The sequence below is a fragment of the Delphinapterus leucas genome, chromosome 16 (genome assembly GCF_059928025.1).
Source record: "Delphinapterus leucas isolate spDelLeu-1000000601 "Yukka" chromosome 16, BTC_Dleu_Yukka2, whole genome shotgun sequence".
Lineage (NCBI taxonomy): Eukaryota > Metazoa > Chordata > Mammalia > Artiodactyla > Monodontidae > Delphinapterus > Delphinapterus leucas.
In genome coordinates, this window is record NC_143144.1 from 71,923,725 (window position 1) to 71,942,738 (window position 19,014).

At 34.5% G+C, this 19,014-nt stretch overlaps 1 protein-coding gene across 2 annotated transcripts in view; it reads left to right on the forward strand.

Moving 5' to 3' along the window:
- TRUB1 (TruB pseudouridine synthase family member 1) overlaps positions 1 to 19,014 on the forward strand; it is a 68,634-nt gene that overhangs the window by 15,980 nt on the left and 33,640 nt on the right. Inside the window, exons 4-8 of one of the 2 annotated variants that reach the window (XM_022568677.2) lie at positions 379 to 460; positions 7,488 to 7,560; positions 8,877 to 9,016; positions 10,928 to 10,984; positions 11,772 to 11,972. In XM_022568677.2, the coding sequence (XP_022424385.1) occupies positions 379 to 460; positions 7,488 to 7,560; positions 8,877 to 9,016; positions 10,928 to 10,984; positions 11,772 to 11,972 (553 nt within the window). Of the gene's footprint in view, positions 1 to 378; positions 461 to 7,487; positions 7,561 to 8,876; positions 9,017 to 10,927; positions 10,985 to 11,771; positions 14,373 to 19,014 lie in introns of those variants that run through there. The other variant, XM_022568676.2, reaches the window with a different exon arrangement.

Sequence of the window (19,014 nt, forward strand, 5' to 3'; positions counted from 1 at the left end):
GAGCAGCTAAGCCTGTGCACCACAACTACTGATCCTGCGCTCTAGAGCCCGCGAGCCACAACTACTGAGCCCGTGTGCCACAACTACTGAAGCCCGCCTACCTAGAGCCCGTGCTCCCAACCAAAGAATCCACCACAATGAGAAGCCCACTCACTGCAACTAGAGAAAAAAGCACGTACGAAGACCCAATGCAGCGAAAAATAAATAGATAAATAAATAAATTTATAGAAAAACTAACAAAGCAATTACAGTCTATTGATTTTTGCCTTTATTTTGTATCAGGTAGTATTAGTAAGGTTCTGTATAAACTTTAAGACATGCGTAACAGTTCTTCTTTACCTTATGGCCTATTTGTCTCCCTTGTTTCTCTTCCTCTAGAGGTATATTGCCACTGGCGAACTGGGGAAAGCTACTGACACGCTAGATTCTACAGGGAAAGTAACAGAAGAAAAACCTTACGGTATGAAGTTCATCTTAGGTAGTCCTTGTTTTTAATATTTAGAGAAAGTTTCTCTGAATTCAGAATTTAAAATAAATCTCATATTCCCAGTGATTTTAATTGTCAGTACATTTCTTTGGGTTAAGAAGGTTGGAAAAACATATTTGCTTATTTGGTATGTCTGTTAATAAAGATTTATAATAATTACCTCTTTTCCTATAATCAGTTTTTCTTTAATGTGCAAAATTCTTCCAAATAACTCCCTTGCCAAAAACCATTTATAGCTAGGATTTAGGACATTTTTCCTAATGAATGTGAAACAAAGCAGAGAAACTCTCTTGCTAGATTTTACCTGCATCTTGCCATTGTTGTTGTTTTGTTTTTGTTTTTATAATTATGTCTTAGCTGTTGAAATAAATGTACTAGGTTTAGTACTTTAAAATTGACCATATTTCTATGCTTTTGGAGTATGTAAAAAGATAAGACAAAAGGAAAACTGTTTCTCTAGCAATAAAGCAGAACTCATTGGGGCCCACCTTAATTTTTCTACCATTCCTCCTTGCACTACTTTAAGAAAGGATAGATAAATGAAATGGTTTCCTAGCAATTCTCATAGTGTTTATGCTATTTATAATGCAGCAGTTGTGGTTTTTGTACAGTCAGTTCACCCACATTATTGTGTCATCAATTGTGAATTATTTGTAAGCTTCCTGGGTTTCTTTTCTGCCTGGGCTTAATGTTATCTTTTTTTAATGTACCTATAGACAGTCTAGCATCTGCTTCCCTATGTTTTTGCATTGAGTGGTCTTAATATATATTACATATTACCCTAGTAGTGAGACCAACCTTCTTGTTCATAATAGCTTCACTTGTCCTGTTAACATTTATATGTGGCTTAGTATCTTGCATGATTAATCAAGCACCAAAATGAAAAGAAAAATCACTGATTTATTTCGAATCTTTTAAAAAATAGATGTTGAATTAGCCTTGAAATTATTATTATTATGGAATAATAGCAGATGCTCACTTAATGGAAACCCAACTGCAATCTTCAGCCAGAATGCTTTTAAGATTCAGGTGGCCTAGGAGGATGTCAGCGATTTCCAGAGTATCCTACAGTATATGTCAGTACACATATAATTAGAAGAATGGTGAGGAAGTGAAATTGGTGAGACTTGGTTGGATGGGGTAATGACAGAGAGGAGGTTGTTAACCGTGACGTAGGTTTCTGGATTGTAAAACTGGTTACATGATGGTGCAGTTCGTTGAGTAGGTGATATTAAAAGAGAACCAGGGTGATGAAACTACTTAAACATACTCTTCCTTCCTGCCCTTAAGCATTTTGGAATTCTTACAAACTCTACTTTGTATTGTATCATTTATAACCTTATTTACTTACCTTAAAGAAAGCATATTAGTTTGTTAAAATCGTCTCATTATAATCTTGAAAAGCAACTTTCTTTAGGCCCTGAAAGGGAGAGCTCCCTATAGTTTATTGAATAGTATTTGTAGGCCCAGAAAATGAGAGCTCAGAGAATTTTGCTGATTGACATGGTTTTTCTGTATGATTTCTGTAAATCAGTAAATGTTTGTCATCTGTTTAAGCTGTACAGCAGGGTACCAGGGGGAAGATAAATATAAGACCTACCCTGTTTCCTTAAGGAACTTCTGTCATATAGAGGACTAGGACCTATGTTCTCAACCCTCTGTGAACTAATACTAAGACCTATAACTTATATTTTCTAATGGCTTCTTTATTACCCTGAAATAAAAGTCAGAGGTATTCTCCACTACCTACACGTTAAAAAAAAATCAATGTTAATACAGTAAGTGGACTATAAAGAAGAAATAAAGGTAATTTATAGTAAAATAGACATATCATTATGTAAATACACAGATATTACTACATGGAAAGTCTTCATGAAGTAGTCATATATATGTTATATATAACAGATACTTATACATAAATCACTGTGAATGCTACAAGTCAAATGCGGACTGGCAGGAATGTGGTATTGATGACTCAGCACTGGAAAGTTCAGTATATGTAAGACTGTACAAAAAATTCTGCGTTTAAATGGGAAGTGGAGTTATGTTCTAGCCTAAGGTAATTATAAACAGACTTTCACCCACATGAACATCTGGCAGACCTCCAGAAGTCATGAAGGGCATAGGACAGTTCTTCACTGTGCTGTACCACTGCACATTGCAGGAAATCCAGCATCCCTGGTCCTCGCCTATTAAGTGCTGCTGATGTCGCCACCCTACCCAATCATGATTACAATCAAAAGTACGGTTCTTAACTAACCTGTTGAGAACAACTGACATCTGGTTCAAGTAAGGCAGTATGCAGTAAATGGCAAGTGAATGATCTTAGGTCATTTTATCCTATCTAGACAAATAATATTTTTAGCCATAGAAAATGAGTCTGTAGCTCAGTAGACGCAACGTTCAAACCATATTAATAGGGCCCTTTCTTTTCTGTATCCTGACACCTTCTGTTATTTCTAAACAGTGTTTTTCACCATTTATTAAAAATCAGTCTTTGTGCTAATACCAAACTATCTTAATTGCTATGGTATTAGAATAAGTCTTGTTATCTGAAAGAGCAAGTTTTCCTACCTTTTCTATTTATTTATTTATTTTTGGCTGCGTTGGGTCTTCGTTGCTGCGCGCAGGCTTTCTCTAGTTGTGATGAGCGGGGGCTGCTCTTGTTGTGGTGCGTGGGCTCCTCATTGCAGTGGCTTCTCTTATTGTGGATCACGGGCTCTAGGTGCTTGGGCTTCAGTAGTTGTGGGACGCGGGCTCAGTAGCTGTGGCTCACGGGCTCTAGAGCGCAGGCTCAATAGTTGTGGCGCATGGGCTTAGTTGCTCTGCAGCTTGTGGTATCTTCCCGGTCCAGGGCTTGAACCCGTGTCCCCTGCATTGGCAGGTGGATTCTTAACCACTGCGCCCCAGGGAGGCCCTGCTACCTTACTTTTATAGATTTTCTTTTATAGGTTTTTTTATAGCTTTCTTATCAAAGTAAGGAAATTGTTTTCTATTCCTAATTTGCCATTTGTTTGTTTTTTTAATCATGAGCAGCCATTGAATTTTATCAGATTTTTTTTGTATCTGTTGATTTTCCTCCTTAGTCAAATATTAAACTAACTTTACATTTCCAGAATAATCCCAACCCGATCATAACATGCTATCCTTTACATAAATTGTTGGATTTAGTTTGCTAATATTTAGTTTAGAATTTTTGCATTTTTGTCTGTGAGTTAGGTTACCCTGTATTTTTCCTTTCTCTTAATGTCCTTGACTGGTTTTGATATCAAGCTTATACCAACCTCATAAAATGGGATGGGGATTATTCTCTCTCTCTTTTTTTTATTCTCTGGAAGAATTTAAGTGAGATTGGCATTATTTCTTTTTCTACTGTTTGGTAGAATTTACTGGTAGACATCTGATTCTGGAGTTTTCTTTATTAGGAAGCCTTTTAATCATGGATTAGATTCCTTTACTAGCTATCAAACTTAATATTTTTTATTTCTTGTGTCATTCTAGATAATTTTTCCCCTAGGAATTTGTCCATTGCATCTCAAATTTCCAAGTTATTGGTATAAAGTTGTTCATTGTATTCCTTTAAGATTTTTCTTTTTATTTTGAAATAATATCAAACTTAGAGAAAGCTGCAAAAATAAAGCCATATTTTTATAGATTTCAATGTACAGATCTTTCGCTTCTTTTGTATATGAAATCTCTAAGTACTTCGTTTTTTTAACGCTATTATAAATTGGATTTTTAAAATATCAATTTCTGATAGTTCATTGCTAGATATACATAGATGGAGATGACTTTTGTGTATTAATCTTATGCCTTTCAGCCTTGCTAAACTCACTTATTAATTCTAGTCGCTTTTGTATAGATTCCTTGTTAGGATGGGTCTAAAGTAGACTTTTTTTTCAGGTCTGCATTAGCCCTACTCCAAAGGCATGGCTTTTCTTGGGTGTCTATCGAGTGCTGGGGTATTCAGCAAAGTTTCTTCATTCTGAGGGGTTGGAATTTGGACATCTTCCAGCCTTGTAAGAGGTTTGGTAGTAGCTCTTTTTTTAACTTTGTTAAGACTCACTATATATATGCACAGCTTGGAATTTAGCCAGTTTCAAGTGGACCCCTATAGACATCACTTTCTCTGTGTAATGCTCTCAAATTCCAGCTGCTGCCGCTTCCCCAAATTCTGATCTTTGCTCAGAGCCTTGTTTGTTATTCCCCTCCCTGTAGTACAGTTCAGAAAGCACCCCCAAGCAAAAGCAAGTGATTGTGGGCCTTACCTTGTTTTTTTCCCTTCTCTCAGGGATGATAGTCCTTGCTATGTGTTGTCTAATGTTTGAAAACAATTGTTTGCTGTATTTTTTCCAGTTTAACAGCTGCTTTTGGTGACAAGGCTTGTCCAGTAACCATTTAACTCTATCCTGGGTGAATTTTTTTTTTTTTTTAAGTCTTTATTGAATTTGTTTACAGTATCGCTTCTGTTGTTTATGTTCTGGTTTTTTGGTCATGAGGCATGTGGGATCTCAGTTCCCCGACCAGGGATCGAACCCACACCCCCTGCATTGGGAGGCAAAGTCTCAACCACTGGACTGCCAGGGGAGTCCCTGAATATTGTTTTTAAATCCATCATCCTGCTTTTAAACTCCATAGTTCAGTTAAGTACCAGCTTTCATGTTGGAAGTTCACTGGAAGAGCCAATAAATTTTAAGCAAATAATAACATGTAACATGGTCTTGTATATATTAATTTTATGGGAGTGACTTTTAAAAAAATTAATTTCAAATGAATACTATCACATTGATGATTTATTAATTTGCTAAACAAAGAATAATGACTCAAGTTCTATGGTACTTCCGTCGTACCTATCATCTTCTACCAAAGGTCCTTCTTTTGGCCAGTTATTGGATATACTTGCTTTAGAGATTTTATTCTTGATTTCTTTTTAAATCCTTTGGAGGTAGAGTCTTTATTCTTACAGGGACAATTATTATTATTTGGATCAGACTAGTATCATGTTTCAGATATAGCCAGCATGCTTCACTACATGTTAAAAATATCTAAAATATTATATTTGCTTTTATTGTAAAATAACTTGCTGCACAGGCTTTCTGTCTGGTGGTTTGAACATCAAGTGAATGATTCCTTGGTGACTTTGAAATGCCCTTTTAACCTTGAGATTCTGTTATTCATCAGCAAATTAAATTCAGCAAGAATGTCTTTAGTACCATCTTAATTGTGTGCATTATGTAAGAGGAAAAGCTGTCTTTGCCTTTAAGGAGATAAGAATTCCATTGGTGAGGTAATACCTACATATATATAGTAGGTAACAGTTAAAAATTGTGAATGATTAATTTCAGAATGAACAGGAAAACCATAACTGCCTAGGATGCATGGCAGAAGTAGAATGAGAAAGAGTACATCTTGTCACCTTGTGTGAGGGAATATCAGTAAAAGAGAGCCACTGAAGCAGGACAAAGGAGCACGCATTGGCAGGAATGTCAGTAAAGAGACCAATTTGGCGGAAGTAGAAAGCTGTTTGGTCTTATTTTTAAAATGTGTGGCAGACTAGATTGTGAACTATAGCAGTTTTATCAACAGTGGCATTTCTTTCAGCAATTGTCAGCATGGTGGTAATGTTGGCTGTCCAGATTTGGAAGTTTTGCATAACTAAGGTGCCACCAGTAATTATGTTTTAATGTTTCAGTAGAGTAAAAAATTTTCATGGAAAAATCCATTCATATCATGAGATACATCTGTTTGAAAAGCAGTTTGAACAGAATAGGCTTTTCAGATCTGCCTTTTTGGAGCTAGGTGTTAGAGAAATTCTTTTGAGTTCCGTAGCTCTCCTCTGAGTCTAGTAGATTCTGGTCTTTTGTTCATGTTTAGCTTGTAAGGATCAAGGTCACACTGAGGTTAAGACTCTCTTGCTGCATTGATATTGAAATCTGGACATGTTCCATGCTGTCTTTTAATTTTTATTCTGGTGTTCGAACAGTAATTCAAAGCACATTAGTTAGTTTTTGTTTAATATTGTTCAAATAAAATCAAATCCTTTGACATGTATGCACCAGAATAAAAAGTTTAAATAAATTTCCTACAAAATGAAAAAGAAGACTGTAATTTCTTTCCATTGCTATAACCTAAACAAGTTATAGAATATTTCTGTAACTTAGTTTATTAGTGAATATGAAATATGGATAGTCATCTATCTATATGTGAAGATCCCAAATATTGAATTTCAGTGTGTTATAGTTTTCAGTTGTTAAAATTATAGAACAGTACTTTAATATTGCATCATTTTGTTTGAAAGAGTATCAAATACAAGCTGAAAAGCTTTATCTGACTAAGATAAAATCTTTGCTATGTATATTCTCTTTTTGCACTGGCTTATTTTTGAGGCAAAAGTCAGACTCCTGACTGCAATTCCAAGAGCAGTGAAGGAGACATAAATACAACTTTACTTAGGGACAAAGTTAATGTGAGTGTGGAAAATGTATACCATACCATACAACCGTTTTGAAATCTATCAGGTAAAATTTTAAATGTTGTTAGTACTTGATAATCTTCAATAATTTATTCAGTTATTTATAATATTTGATGCCTGGAAAACCTTAGAAATGAACTTTACAGGTATTTTTCTACTTACTTTCTGATCACTGCAGGACCATTCCGATAGCTTTATGCAACATTTTTCTCAGGTCTTCTGAAGGCCATAGTAAGTATGTAGTAAATGCATATAAGATGATTGGATCATTTTTAATGGAGAAAAAAATGAAGCAAAGGAAATTAAATTTAGTCTTAATATTGGACGATATAAGACTTTCCCCCGTTTATCTCATTAGCATGTATTTTATCCATCTCAACAAGGTAGAATTTGACCTGCAAAATGTACATTGTAATAAATGCTTTGTTGGAATTTTTTTTTTAATTTTCAGAGTTGTCAGTGCTGTAAAAATAGCACATGTACTTCTGTGGTTGTTTTAGTGTCACTTTTTTGGTTCATTTTTGGCAGATAAAATAACACAGGAAGATATTGAAGGCATTCTACAGAAATTTACTGGGAATATAATGCAAGTACCTCCTCTGTAAGTCCAATTAATGAATTTGAATAAATGTCTAATTTTATTTTCCAGTGGCTAACATCACTTTAATGAAAAAAGAAAAGAGGAGGGGCTTCCTTTTACTATATGGTGAGGCAGGTTTGATCAAGTAAGGTGAACCTGATCCAGACAGGATGCAGAGCTTCTGACAGCCTCTAAGAGGTAGTGGGATGTAGTCTCCTCTGTCTCTGGATATTGCCACAGCCTGACATCTGTGCTCTTCCAGGATTTATTGGTTCTTCTGATTCCATCTGTAGACATCAGGGCAGTTCTGGAGAGCAGAGATGTCACTTTTCCCAGAATTGCTGTGAAGGGACCAGTCCAGTCTGGTACAGGCATCAGAGCTGTGATTCAGAGTCCAGTTGGCACTTCCTGTCAGGTGTTGGGCCCATTCCTTTTCGACCCAGAATCTTATACTTCACAATTCTCGGCAATAAATGAAACAGATGAGAATTATAACTTATTAAAAGTATAATGATACTGATTTACCATTTAGCCATATTTTTGTGTATGTTACCATTTCAAGCAAATTGCTTCTTTTTGTTTTAATGGCTTATAGGATGTGTCAGGATATGTTACTAACAGTTCTTTTAGAATTTAGAATATATTTTGTGTTTTTAAAACATCTTAAGTTTTTTCAAGAACACTGAAATATCTATGGAGAAATGTTTCTTCATAATTTTGCCTCAAATGTGAAGACTTAAAAATTGTAGCAGGATCTGAATAAACATTATTTTGGATCATTATTGTTAAGATATAGTAAACATTTATAAGAATCATTTTAGAATTTTCTTCTCTGTGACTGTTCCAAGGATTTTGTGGTCTAGTAAAATTTAATCACACAAAGATAAGATCTGTTATTTGTTTATTTGCTCTTTGGAAACATCTTGGTAACTTATATGTGAAAATGAATATTATTATAATGGAAATATATTGTTTCAAGGAAATATAGCTGAGATCATTGTGACTGCAGACCCTTAACCCAGAATGAGGACTAGTGAAGACATGAATAGACCATCTCCAGGAAGATGGTTAAAGAGAAATATTGACAACATTGCTCACTGAGTGCCAGAATGAGCTGTATTAGCCTCAAAGATATTTAGGAACTCTATATGTGACACCATTGTGAAGTAGATTAGAAGAAAAAATTAGTTCATTCTTAGAAGGATTTTCAGTTTAAAGGGCTGCGAATCATCCTTTCTTTCCATGCTGTAATCTGGAATTATTCTCTCTTTCTTTCTCAATCTCTCTCTATTCTTCCTCCCTCCTTCTCTTCCTGTCTCCCTCTTGTACCTTGCAAGCTATTCTGCATTAAAGAAAGATGGACAGAGACTTTCAACTTTGATGAAGAGAGGTGAAGTAGTAGAAGCAAAACCTGCCAGGCCAGTTACCGTGTACAGTCTTTCCCTTCAAAAATTCCAGCCACCATTTTTCACATTAGGTAAGATGGAGAAATTTGAAAACATTTGTATTTACATGTGCCTTTATTTTATATTTGGCTACTTTTGTGTAATGTTAATGGATCCCTAGGATATTGGAGATTTTTAAAAATTTGAGTTTAAAGAAGGTTAGAATTTGTTAATACCTTTTTGACAGCACAAATAATGAGAATACCTGTAGCTATATGGAGGTTCAGAAATGTCCTAAATAGTCTGAGTTTTTCATATATTATATTATCTTACTATAAAGTTGGAAGTAACATACTTTAGATCTCTATGGGGGAGAATAGGTAAGGAGTACATGTTTTCAAATTTTTGTATTTTATTATCTTATGGATACTTGTTCCCCATTTTGGCTAGTACCTGATAGTTCACACTCAGTTTTTTATTGACATTAATTTGTCCTTTTAAAACGATGCATTTTCAGTTTTTGGACAAGAAATTCTAAGAGTGGAGTGACCCCCCCCCCTTGCTTTGTCACCAATAAATCACTGCTAAAGATCATGAAAATATAGGAGTAATGGGTAAGGCAGAAGTGTATTCCTAGACATGTGGTAAATTTTAACTCAAGTTATCGATTTGAATTTATCTATAATCCATATTTGAAATAAATTTAAAACCGAAAAAGTTTTTTTCTATTGTTTGGAAATTTTATGATCTCCTAGCTAAAGCCCTGAACGTATAAGAGCTGTGGAGAATCAAAAGCTGTAGTTCTTATTAATCCTCAGGCTCCCTGAAATTGACCCTGCTCCCAATTTCATGGTGCATACTGAATGGGATTCCTTGTAGACATAATTTCCCAAAACCTTTTTTCCTGAACTTCATTGCTTTTTTTCCCATTGACATTATTATTTAGTGTATATTAAGTTCCTGTAGATTGTGGGTTTTGTACAATTTTCTTAAAAAGTCACTCCTTAAGTTTCCTGATTCTAAAATATTAGGCAAACAATGAAACAAACATACTAAAAAATGTTTCACTCCATTCCATGAAAATGCGGCCTCTGTGTTGGCACAATAGATATTATCTATGAAAGTAAGAAAAACTCAAATTTTTCCAGTTGCATTTATTCACTGGAATTTGTAGTAGTCCAAATTTGACTCTTTTCACCAAAGTCAAATACAGTGCAAGAATGTAGAAATTCCCTCAAATAGCTTTATTTGTATGCTAAGCTAGAAACAGAAAGTAGTCCTTTTGTGTGAAAATACAGTTCTTTTCAGGATGTCTTCTGGATGAATAAAAATAATCCAGAGCCCTGCTCTTAACCAATAAACTTGTATTATACTGCGTTAAGAAGATGTTTAGTTATGCATTCAGTTCTGGTACATTGTGTAATTTTAAGTTATTTCATGATTTTTTCAGGAATATTTCCAAGAGAACATTTAAATATGCTGAGTTCTCCATGTAGTATATCACCCCAAACATAATTCCTGTCACTGAAAAGGGTTGTTTTGTTTGTTGTGTTTTTTGAGTGTACAAATCTGAAAATACTTTAAAAATCTACAGCTCATGATAGCAAGGCTGAGATGTCTAACCATTTAAAGCCTATTAAATGAAAAAGATGTACAAATCTGAAAATAGTTTTTTAAATCTGCAGCTCATAATAGCAAAGCTGAGATTTCTAACTATTTAAAATCTATTAAATGAACAAGGCTGAAGTATTAAAGTGGTATGACTTGCCATGTAATTTAAAATGTGTTCAAGAGTTTCTGCTGTTTGCTTTCTCCACACTCTGACTTTGCAGTCTCACAAACACATATGCTACTGGATGAATAATTTATATTTTAGCGCATAAATGTTTTATCACTCGATTGTTTGCATAGTGCATTTTTACATTTGTTTAGGGGCATCATTTCTATGTAAAGTGGATTTCATAGGCGGTTAGCAATTTACCATGTCACTGTTAACATTCCAGATGTTGAATGTGGAGGAGGTTTTTATATCAGAAGCTTGGTCAGTGACATTGGCAAAGGTAAGCATAAAGATGAATTATGAATTATCATTTAGAGAATAATATTCCTTTTTGATGGGAAGAAGGAATTTTCCGTTTTCCATGTCTCTGAGTACTGGCCTTAGGAACTGGATTCTTGCTGCCCTTCCACCTTCGAAGCGTTACAGGTTTGTGGAAGACAGTTATCAGCGTAAGGAGTTGCAGTGAAATGCTTGTAATGGGAGAGAGGAGAAAATGAAGATGTGAATAATGAATCTCAGGACCAACATTTTTTTCAAGTATAAAATATTTTAACTCAAAGTAAGGATAAGAAGAAAAGATTAAGCCTTCTAAAAGTTATTTTTATTGCTGCAAGTCAAATTTTTTTTGAAAACTGGAAGCCATAGTCTTAGAAACAGCCAGGAAGTTGCAGTTCTGGCCCTGCCATTTTCTGGCAGTTGTGACACTGGACAGGTCACATTACCTCATCCGCAAAGTGAGACGAATAGTTACCTCATGGGGTTGTTTCATGGGTTAAATAAGAAGAGTGTGCAACTTCCTTGTAGACTTTAAAGCAGTTTATTAGGTCAGTTATTAAATGTTATTTTGCTCCTTAGTCATTTCTTAATCTCAAGGCTCTTGGCTATTATATTGGATAATTGCAGTTTTACATTTGAGGTGGTTTTGAGAGGTCTGAATCGAGTTCTGTCATTTGCAAAATTATAGCCGATGAAATACTGAATTACTGGATCATTTATGTTGCTTCAGTATTTGAATGAAATGCTGAATCATTTATCTTTTGTTTTCCTTTCACCTTTTGTTGCCGTAGAACTGTCTTCCTGTGCCAATGTGCTAGAGCTGACCCGCACCAAACAGGGACCCTTTACACTGGAGGAGCACGCCCTTCCCGAAGACAAATGGACAATTGATGACATTGCACAGTCTCTTGAGCAGTGCTCATCCCTTCTTCCAGCAGAGACGGCACTTAAAAAATCAAAACCTGAGGAGTCTAATGAGCAAGTTTTGAGCTGTGAGTACATAACTCTAAATGAGATAAAGGGAGAAGATGATGTGATTAAGACATTTTAAGTTTGGCTTGGGATTGTCTTCATTTCCTGGTTGACATTTGCATCCTGTGTGCAGAATGACAAGCTGTGTGTGTGCCAAGACAAATGATTCTTTTTTTTTTTTGCATGAGGAAAAATGTCCATCATTTATGGTTTCTGCGGTGCACAATTTATCTGCTGTACATTATAAATAGCCTTGCAGTTGTTCAGTTCTTTCTGTACTATAGAATGTTCTTCTAGGATGTTATTATGTTGTTAGATTGGATTCAGGAAAATCAACTTTCTGATTTTGATCTCTCATCAAAGTCTTTTCCTGTGAAAAAGTTGACCACATTTTCTAATCAGAGGAAAAAAAAATATGAGCTAAATGTTTCTTTGGTGTGACAAAGTGAATGTATATTAGTTTCTTTGACTTTATTTTGGCTTCCTCGTGACTCTGGTTATTGAAATTCCTTAACTATGTTTGAAAAAGCCATTATTTAACTCATGTTTTGGAGAGTTTATGATTATTAAGAACATTTCTTTGATAAGGCTGCACTTATCTTGGTAATAGCTGTGTTTGTTTAGATCTTAGAAGCTAATAAACTTCTATCGTAAATATTTGTAGAAGAACCAAATTATTGCTGCTACCACTAATGGAATGTAAATAGAAGACTAAATGTTTAATTAAATTCACCTCTACTCTCCCATTAGCACAGAACAGCTCCTATGGCTTATGTTTTGGCAGCTATGAGATAGTTTCCTGGTAATTTAATCAGTAGTCGACCACCCTGTACCAATTTACTAAATAACCTAATTAAAAAAAATTAAGCTAAAGAATGCCTTCAATGAAAAACTTCTTTTCTTTATTCTTTAGTACTTGTTCATACATCTTTATAGGGTATTAATCCCCATGATACTTTGCTTTCAATTTGCTCTTTCAAGTGATGTTTATAGATGCTGAGATTGCTGCCCTGCGTTTCCAGTTAATCCCTTCTGCTCTAAATGTTTAAAAACAGTTATTCTCAAACGTTTTCATTCAGGTAGCCTACTGAAAGTTCCCTGTCCCTCTCTACCATAGTTTTGAAAACAGTCATTCTGATATAGTAAATTTCATATGTAATGAGTACGTCATATTTTTGTTATAGGAAAGCAATATATAATGCAGCATCTGTAGAAATGTTCAAATCCCCCTGCGTTTATCCAAATAAATAGTTCCAAAAGGAAGACTTGTTAAATTTTTCATCGTATAAGTCTTTACATTTTTATGGATTGTCTTTCTTTTAAAGGTGGTTGCTTTGCAACCTCTAACTTATAAATTTTAAATATGTAAACAAACGTGATCTTATTTGTGGTTAACCTAATATAAACTCAATATAAAAAGTTATATGCTTCAATAGAACACTTTCAGCGTATTGGCAACATTTTTCAAGTGGAAGTGGAAATATTAAAACATTCTTAGTATGACACAGAAAACTATAAGGAAGAGTTAATTATCATAATGCCTTAAATAAAACACCAAACACACAAAGTTGTAAATTGAAGCTTTTACAGTTTTACATATTCATATCCAGTGCCCTGCAGTTTGTGTAACCAAAGGTGGCAGTGGCTGCCTCTTTCTGTTGGAGTGGTACAGGTTACAGTATGTCTTCATACACTGCCAGCTAAGGTCCAAATAGAGGAATATAAAACAACTAGGGCCTCTCTGCTCTATTTCTCAACTTAAAATTTAAAATGTATAATTTACTAATGGAGAAGAGTATAACTTTTTTGAAAAGACAAGTGACTTTTTAAAATGGTAACCAATCTTTTTCTTTTATCGAAAACATTGAAGAAAATGTTGCCAAATGGAAAAATTACCAAATCCTCACCATCCTGATACAGTGACTTCAGAACTTTAATTTCGTATTATTCTTTTCCCTTTTGTTCACATAAGTACAGTCTGAAGACACCTATACTTTTTTATTGACTATTTTTTAAATTTCATATTCTTTTACTATTTGTATTTAGTTTTGACAATGATTATTTTAATCATATTACTTCAGTTTGTTTAAATCATTTCTCTATTGCTGAATACTTAGGTTATTTTCAATTTTATTAGGGTAAGTTCCTGGGAGTGAGATTATTAGATGGAATAATATGAACAATTTAATTTTCCTTAATGAGTTTGCCTTATTGCTTTCCCAAAGAGTTGTAACATTTTACAGTGTCATCATTTGAGTATGTCAGTTCACTAAAAGTCGACAGCTTTGGGTGGGGGATTTATATGTCGTTGCTCATTTAGTAACTTATACGGGTTCAGAGTTGCTCTGATTTGCCTTTGTGTGGCTTTTTCACATACTTTGTTCACTTATGTAAATAAATGTCTTAATGGTTTCTTTATACATTTGTGTGAGTTATTTGTGCAGTAAATATTTGTAGAAGCATTTTCATGGCCTGTTCTTTCTTATTTTAGTTTCATTTTCCATTTTTACTAACCACATTTGCTAATATTAAGAATTCTTCCCCTTTTAGAGTCACCAGATTTATGAGTATGAATAGTTAATATTTATTGAAAACTAAAGATATTATTCTTAACTTTCATAAGCAGCTGTAACTGATCAAGATTCTCTAAAAAGTTTAAGACTCATCCATAAACAAGTTAGTTTTCTCTTGAGTCTAGTATTTGAATACCAACTGCTTTGTTTTTTTCATTTTAATCAAAATATTAAAGAAATATCTGTGCCTTATATATTTCTAGGCCTAATTCTTTATGTAATAATAAAGTTGTTTTACTTGTAAGAAAACGTGTTAGAAATTTCTGAAAATGTTTCAACCTGGAACATACAAATGACTTCATTTTGACACTTAGTTTTTTATATTTCTGGAAAATATTGTCTTAAAAGTCATCAAAAGTGGTCATAGAATTATTTTATTTACAGTTTTAAGATCCATGAGCATTAAAATAATATAATTTTTTTCTTTGATAATTCAAAATTATAAAATTTGAATAAGGGCTAAACTCACATTTTCCTATACTGACTAGGTCTTTTCTTCTTAAATACTTGAATTAATACAAGCTACTGATCCATCATCAGAAATGATTCATTGTACGACATAAGAAAAGAATGCTTCAGTACGTTAAAAGGTCTTCGGTACATTTTATGCCTCTCTGATCAGTTAGAAATTTGTATCAGACTTACAATGAACATTTAGAGGTTTAATTAGTTCTATTTCAAAAGAAAGTAATTTACCTCATATCATGATGTAAATAATAGAAAAATTATAATTCAAAAAGCACTCTAAAATATTGAAACATTTAAATAGAGGAATATGATCAATATAAGCTTTGTGGCTTGAAATGATTGTAATGGTCTTGTAATTAAATTGAAATAGAAGACTTGTCTTGAAACTATTTCTTTAAGGTATGTGTGGGCAGCTGTAGCCTGGCCTAATCATTTATTAAATGTCACTTGTTAAACACTTATTACATGGCACTTGAATCAGTAGTGCCTTCATAGTTTCAACTTGAGTTAAAATTCTCTCTTTGAACAGGAATATTGCTGTTCATGTTCATCTTGCTGTGTTACATAATCATACCAGTAGGAAAGTTGAAGTCAGAAACTATATTTTGCTCTTCTTATTCGTAACTCTTAAAATATAACATATTAACATTATTTCCGTCTCTGCTAACAGTCAGTTTTTTGATCCAGGCAAATCACTTAATCTTTTTAGGCCTCAGCTTTCTTATATTTAAAACAAAGGAGACAGACTAGTCTATCTCTAAGAACTTTTGTAGAACTAAAATAGGCTGGTGAGTGTAGGTGATTTGTATTTATTCTGTTCAGAGCTTGTTCTTTTTAAGCCTGAATTTTCACGTTCATCAGTTTTGGAAAATTCTCATCCTTTATCTCTTTGAATATCACATCTTTTCCATCTAGTACTTCTGTTAGATTTATGTCTTCTCATTTTATTGTGTCTAATTACTCTTTCATATTTTCCAGTGCTTTATCTCAGTGCTTCGTCTTGGGGAATTTCCTTGAACCTTTTTCCCAGATATGAATTCATTCTTCTGCTATTTTGATTTACTGTTTACGCATGTATTTGTTTCAGCGATTACTGTGGGTTTTTTTGTTTGTTTGTTTGTTTTTTTTGCGGCACGCGGGCCTCTCACTGTTGTGGCCTCTCCCGCGCAGAGCACAGGCTCCAGACACGCAGGCCCAGCGGCCATGGCTCATAGGCCCAGCCGCTCTGCGGCATGTGGGATCCTCCCGGACGGGGGCACGAACCCGCGTCCCCTGGATCGGCAGGCGGACTCCCAACCTCTGCGCCACCAGGGAAGCCCTACTGTGGTTTTTTAAAGTTTATAGAACATCAACTTTTTTTTTTTCAAAATCCTTTTTGTGTGTGTTGTCTTTCATCAGGGCTTTAGTTTAAATATATATCATATATATATATAAGTATCAGTAAAAGTTTTATATGTGTGTGTATATAGTTTTTACTGATATTTAATATCTATACAGAAACTTGCACATATCATAAATGTATCATCTGAATTTTTACAAAGCAAACATGTGCTGTGCAACCAACAACCAAATAAAAAAAAAAACAAATCATTACTAGTCCACTAGAGGCCCTCTAGAGGTTCCCCTCCAGTCACTAGTTCCCAGCCCCACCCCACTGCCAAGGGTAACCATATCTAACATTATAGATTGTTAATTTTGTCTGCTTTTGTGCTTTATATAAATAAAGCATACAGTATATACTCTTTCATGTTCGGCTTCTTTTGCTCAAAATTATGTTAGTGAGGTTCTTCCATGTTGTTGCACACGTTCATAGGCCATTCATTCTCATTATTGTTTAGTATTCCATTGTGTGAATATACCTACATTTGTCCATTTTACTGAATGATGGGCACTTGATTAGCTTTCAATTTTGAGTATTTTTAGCATTCTATTACATCTTACTCATTATTTCTCATTATTGGCTTGTTAATGTTACCTCTTTAAAATTTTTTCTTACTGTTTTCTGTAGAATTTATGATACATGTCTAACTTATCACAGATTACCTTCAAATAATACGGTACCACCTCATGTATATTGTAGAAATCTTACAAGAGTATATTTCCATATCTTCTATTGTTTGTGCTGTTTTCATACTTTTTACTTTTACATATATTATAAACTCTATAATATATTGGGTTTTTTCTGTTGTTGATGATCTTTATTTTTACTTTATTGCTTTAGACCAGGGGTCAGCAAACTTTTTCATTGTTTTGTGAAAGTAGCCCTTGACAATACACATAAATGAGTGGATGTGGTTATGTTCCAATAAAACTGTATTTACCTTCATGTTGTAGCTTGCTGACCCCTGACTGTCAGTTATCTCCTAAAAAGATTTCTAAAACTTTTATATTTATGTACATTCTGCTGTTCTTCATTTTTTAATGTAGATCCAAATTTCTATCTGGTATCATACTCCTTTCTGAGTAATTTCCTTTAACATTTCTTATAACACAAGTCTGAGAGCAATGAATTTTCTCAGCTTTTGTTTGTCTGAAAAGTGTTTTTTTTTTTACCTTTGTCTTTTGAAAGATATTTTTGCTGGATAGATAAATCTGGATTGTTAACTTTTTTTTTTTTCTTTCCATTCAGCACTTTAATGTTGTTAATTATCTTCTGGCTTGTTTAGTTTCTCTAGCTACCTTCAAGGTTTTATCTTTGGTTCAAGGTTTTTATCTGTGGTTTTTGGCTGTTTGACTCTGATGTGTCTAGGTGTGTTTTCCTTTGTATTTATCTTTGTGAGGGCTTCTCAATTTCTTGCATTTTCAGTTTATTTTCATCAATTTTGAAAAATTCTCAGCCGTTATCTTTTCAAATATTTATTCTACTCCTTGCTCTCTCTTTTCTCCTGAGACTCAAATTATCATGTTCAACCTTTCGATATTGGTGCATACCTCTTGGATGCTCTGCTCTTTTTTTAAAAACTTGTATTTCAGTTTGGACAATTTCTGTTGACCTGTCTTCAAGTTCACTGATTCTTTTCTCAGCCATATCTAGTGTGCTGATACACTTGCTAAAAAAATTCTTCATCTCTGATATCACGTTTTTTAATTCAGTGTTTTTTTCCGGTTTCCATCTCTCTACTGAAATTCCCTATTTCTTCATGCATGTCGTCTACCTTTTCCACTATATAGGTCCATTATATTAATCAAAGTTATTTTAAAGTCTTTGATATTTCTGACACCTGGGTCATGCCTATTTCTGTTGATTGCTTTGTTACATACAGTCTTTTTTATTACTTATGTGTATGTTTCATATTTCTTGATTGAATGCCAAATATTGTGTATAAATATACATTGAAATAAATAAATTCAGAGATGGGCACACATCTTCTGTCGGGCCATTAGTGTGGGGATTGGGACAGTCCAGTCTGTAGTTGAAAAAGGTTTGGGTTTATTGTTGTTATATTTACTGTCAGTGTACCAGACTTCAGTCACTGTAGGAGTGGTCTGCTGCTACTTTGTGTTTAGTGGGAGTCTGGATTGTGGAAGGATTTTTCTCAGTGTTCCTCTCCGTGCTCAGATTTCAGCAAGTCCATCATACCTATGGAATGGAAGGAATCTGACCCATGCTTTTTCACCTCTCCCGGTGGTAAACTGCTATTTAGGTTCAAGGGGGTGTTTCTCAGTTCTCTCACTCCAGCCTCAGTCTTAGGCCCCGCAGCCCTGGACTTCAGGGGTGGAGTCTTTGAGCAATTCTGCCCCTTCCCCAGTGGTAGCAGATCACTGCTTTGTATCAGTGCAGGATCCTGAGCTGAACTTATTTTCTCCCCTTCCTCCAGTAGTGGGCAGTTTTTTCTTCCACCCTTTCACCAGAGGCAGTGCATCTTTGCTTGGATCTCTCCTCTCCCCCAGCACTTATAGCTTTTGCTTCATATAAGAGAACGGTTCATGTAGCAGGTGGGTTTCATGACTTGGTGCCACCTACAGGGTCTTTCTCAGGTCTCCTGTCCTGCCCCTAATCTTTCTTACGAGCAACTAGTGG